This window comes from Phaethon lepturus, unplaced genomic scaffold (assembly GCF_000687285.1).
Source record: "Phaethon lepturus isolate BGI_N335 unplaced genomic scaffold, ASM68728v1 scaffold10608, whole genome shotgun sequence".
Lineage (NCBI taxonomy): Eukaryota > Metazoa > Chordata > Aves > Phaethontiformes > Phaethontidae > Phaethon > Phaethon lepturus.
Window position 1 is genome coordinate 8,662 of NW_010556958.1, and position 3,665 is coordinate 12,326.

Here is a 3,665-nt window from a genome sequence, read left to right on the forward strand (position 1 = left end):
AGAATTGCTAATCTAGGAAATTTACACAGCTGGGCAAAGTGTTAGTGCTAACTGTTGTATAAAGACACGTTTTACTGAATAGATTAACTTATTACTCCTCTTCAGTGGTAGAATGAAGATTTTATGTGGCTGAATAAGGAAGTATTAGGACTCGGGACTTGAGACTTTAGTAACACTCCCCTCATTGCCAACTTCAAACGAGTTGCTCTCAATGGATCATCATTTCTTACTGTCTCAATTTGATAGTTTAGGTGAAGTTGTTTCCTGATGCTGTTCCACCACAGCTCAAAGCAGTTGCAGGAAGTCTCATCTTTGGTTCTGACTTCTAAAACAGAAATGCTATAGTACAGTTCTTCTCCCTAAGACGTTACTGGGTGAGAAACTTGCCATTCTCCCTGTGTTTACTTTTCCCGCTGCTGTGAGTCTTAGTTTCTCAAACTTTTGCAGGCATCCAGGGTTAGTTTGACTAATCACATATTTGGTGCAAGTAACCATAGGGCCTGGAACAGAAGGATAAGTACTAAGAAGTCTTTTACATTCTGCCTAGAGTAACTTGTTGAACCCAAACAATTAGCACCTGTTAGTTGATACTAATACCTGCTTTGTTGCTAAAGTGCAAGTCACAACCTGTTTGTCTTCCCCTAGCAATTTGATAAAGGTAAGTTTCTTTCATTTGCTTATGCTTTTCTTGAGACTTGTTTGTTTTGAAATCAAATGTGGTGCTGGTTGATCTGGAATATACAACTTGCCACTTCCTCTGAAAGACAGGCAAGAAGCAGCTGGGTGGGTGGGGACTACTGCTATGCTGACTAATGCATTTACTCAACACAAGTATAACCTCTTCATGTTACAGTACGAAAAGGAAGGCCAGAATGTAACCAGCTACTGTAATGAGACTCTACCAGGATGGGTACATGATGTACTTGGCCACAATTGGGCTTGTTTCAGTGGACGGAAGATTTCTTCATCTGCCTCAGATGTTCACATAAATGAGCTACCTCTCCAGAAGCCCAGGGGAAGGTAGGAAACAGATAAGCAACCTTTTACTGGAATAAAACATTTGGTAGCCGTGCTTCAGGTTTCAGCTAAGACCTTATGGACTAATTCTGTTACTGGGCGCGAAGTTAATGCCAGGGAATAAACCTGACCGCACAAAAACAGGCGGGTGTGCCTGTCACATCACACAGTTTCTCTTTCAGTCTGTGGTGAAGCCCAACTACAAAACTGGCATGTCTAAAGAAGATGACTATATCCTTCTAGTTAGTCTATCTCAAATTTCAGAAACCTTGCCTTGATCCAATAATTGCGTGTTTCTTTATCAGTACCTACCAGAAGACACTTCCAGAGTTAAGAGTCTTTTTCATACTCAGTTTAGAGAACACATTCACTTTTCAATAGAAGTCCTTTTCTTATTGTTTTACTTGGTTGCTTTTGTTTTCAGACTTTCAAGCAGACGCTATGTGCACAATATTGACTTCGTAAATGCTATTAACGCTCGCCAGAAGTCCTGGAGAGCAACAAGATATGAGGAGTATGAGCACTTTGCCCTGGAAGAACTAACTAGAAGAGCTGGGGGTCTCTATTCCAGAGTTTCAAGGTACTAAGGCCTTTTGTTTTGCCATAAAACCCACTGCTGCAAAGAATCTGCTTGTATTTGTCCTGGCTCTTCCTAGCTGTGTTTTGGCTTGTACTTCAGGTGTTTGATCAAGTTTCAAGGCCTTCCAGCTCATTTTCATGGGGTGACAATATATTTCTTCATTTGAATGGTTAGTCTGAGCATCTATTGTCTCAAGCACTTGAGACAAATAGGGTCATCTACCCTTTAATCTTGCCCAGTAACTTGCTGCTGAATTCATATGTGCAGGGAAGAAGTAGTGACAGTCTCAGTTGTCATCTCACTCTCCTGTCTACCCATTAGCTGCTTGCCACAGTCAGGAGTTTCTGCTTGACTATTTTCCTGGTTCTGCTAGTTCATAATTGCAAGTAAAAAGCAGGGAACAGCATTCTGCTATTAAACATGAATAATAAAGAATTTTCTGAGGCAGTTCCCTGATTACTTTGATAATTTGCCATGCCTGCAACCAGGCAGATATTCTTAACAGGAGTGTCGCAGTGAAGAAGCATGAAGTACCCCTGAGAGTGCCTTCAGGGTCTTGCAGATCACATGGCAGAGCGTGGTAATGGGGATGAATGCATGGTCCTCTACATGAATTTCAGAACTAGAGTTCTTTTAGCTGAAGATTCTCTTCTTTACAGCTGTTTTACCTTCTTTATAGTTTTGCTTTTTCCACGCTGATACTACTGTGGGTGGGAATGCTACTTAATTTTCCAAACTGGCAATTGTATATTTGTAGAAGAAGGTTCTACTATACAATAAAACACTGCATTTTCATGGGAATATCATGCAGATTATCCTGGTTTTATCCTGTAGACAGAAGTTGCCTTGTAGATGGTCTTAAATCCAGTAATCTATTTGGAAGCTTTTTTGCACCATGCAGTGCCATGACAGTATTTTGTTGGCCCTCTCATGCTTTCAGAATAGACTTCAGCGTCTGGTGTTTGTGAATGGCACTTGATGGCATGACTTATGGGGCAAGGATCAGGTGATGTGAAAGCTGAATGCAGGAAGCTCTTGGTTTGCTCATATATGAGCATTGCTTGTCTGCAAGTGGTAGATGAGTACAAGTAATATTCAATACTTCGATAGTCACAGTGAAAACTTGCGCCAGGGAAGTCTGTGGGGCTGCAGTTATTGAAGTGTTGATGTAAGCCATGTCTGTGTCTGCAATTAGACAGTCTGTAATCGCTGTCAGTGCATGCTGCCAAGGCAAGTGCCTTCTGCTGTCAGATAATCTACATACCTCATGATGGCAGAGGTGTAAAATAGCTGTTGCAGAGCTGCGTTGTTACAGTCACTAAGAGTTGCCTCAGCACTTCAGGTTGGTTGAAAAATATTTGACCTCACCAACTTGTGGATAGTTCATAATATAGTTCCCTCAGGGAGGGATTTGAGTAGGTCTTGCATCCAGCTGAAACTAATCTCTTGAGATCGACACCCACTCATCTTAGATAGAGACTATTTCAAATTGCTTAGTGTTAAGTAAGCGCAACTAGTACAAGCAGAAGATGACAATTGAGTGTTATGTGATTGTTTCCTTGCCTGGAGTGTGATGTGTTACTCAGAAGCATTTTCTCCTCTTTAGACCGAAGCCTGCACCTCTAACACCTGAGTTACTCAAAAAAGTTTCAAGTTTCCCAGAATCCTGGGACTGGAGAAATGTGAATGGTGTCAATTATGTCAGCCCTGTTCGGAATCAAGGTAAAAAAAAATAAAATTAAAACTTTGAATGAAATGCTCTAGAGCTCCTTTGATGTACTTTGTAATTTGCTGTTAACAAGAAGGTTTTGTCTAGTGTCTTGCAGTTGACAGATTGCACCTTTACTATGAATAACTTGTGGAAATTGGGTGGAGTCCTGGCCGACAACACTGGGCTGAAACAGAAGGTGGTACTGGCTTATCCAAACAGCAGTGTCTCTTGCTGGAGTGAAAACCAATTACCACAGTGCCCTGCATAAAGACAGCTGTCAAGTTTTGTTCAGTCTCAGTCATGGTTTTCTGCATGCTGACAGAACTGGTGTGCATTTAATTCTTTCCGTCATTCCTG

At 41.3% G+C, this 3,665-nt stretch overlaps 1 protein-coding gene across 1 annotated transcript in view; it reads left to right on the plus strand.

The window, feature by feature from the left end:
• Window positions 1-789: 789 nt before the first annotated feature.
• CTSC (cathepsin C) overlaps window positions 790-3,665 on the plus strand; it is a 7,308-nt gene continuing 4,432 nt past the window's right edge. The window contains exons 1-3 of the mRNA XM_010292619.1: window positions 790-1,020; window positions 1,442-1,597; window positions 3,204-3,319. Of these exons, the coding sequence (XP_010290921.1) occupies window positions 803-1,020; window positions 1,442-1,597; window positions 3,204-3,319 (490 nt within the window). The 5' untranslated portion in view covers window positions 790-802. The remainder of the gene's footprint in view (window positions 1,021-1,441; window positions 1,598-3,203; window positions 3,320-3,665) is intronic.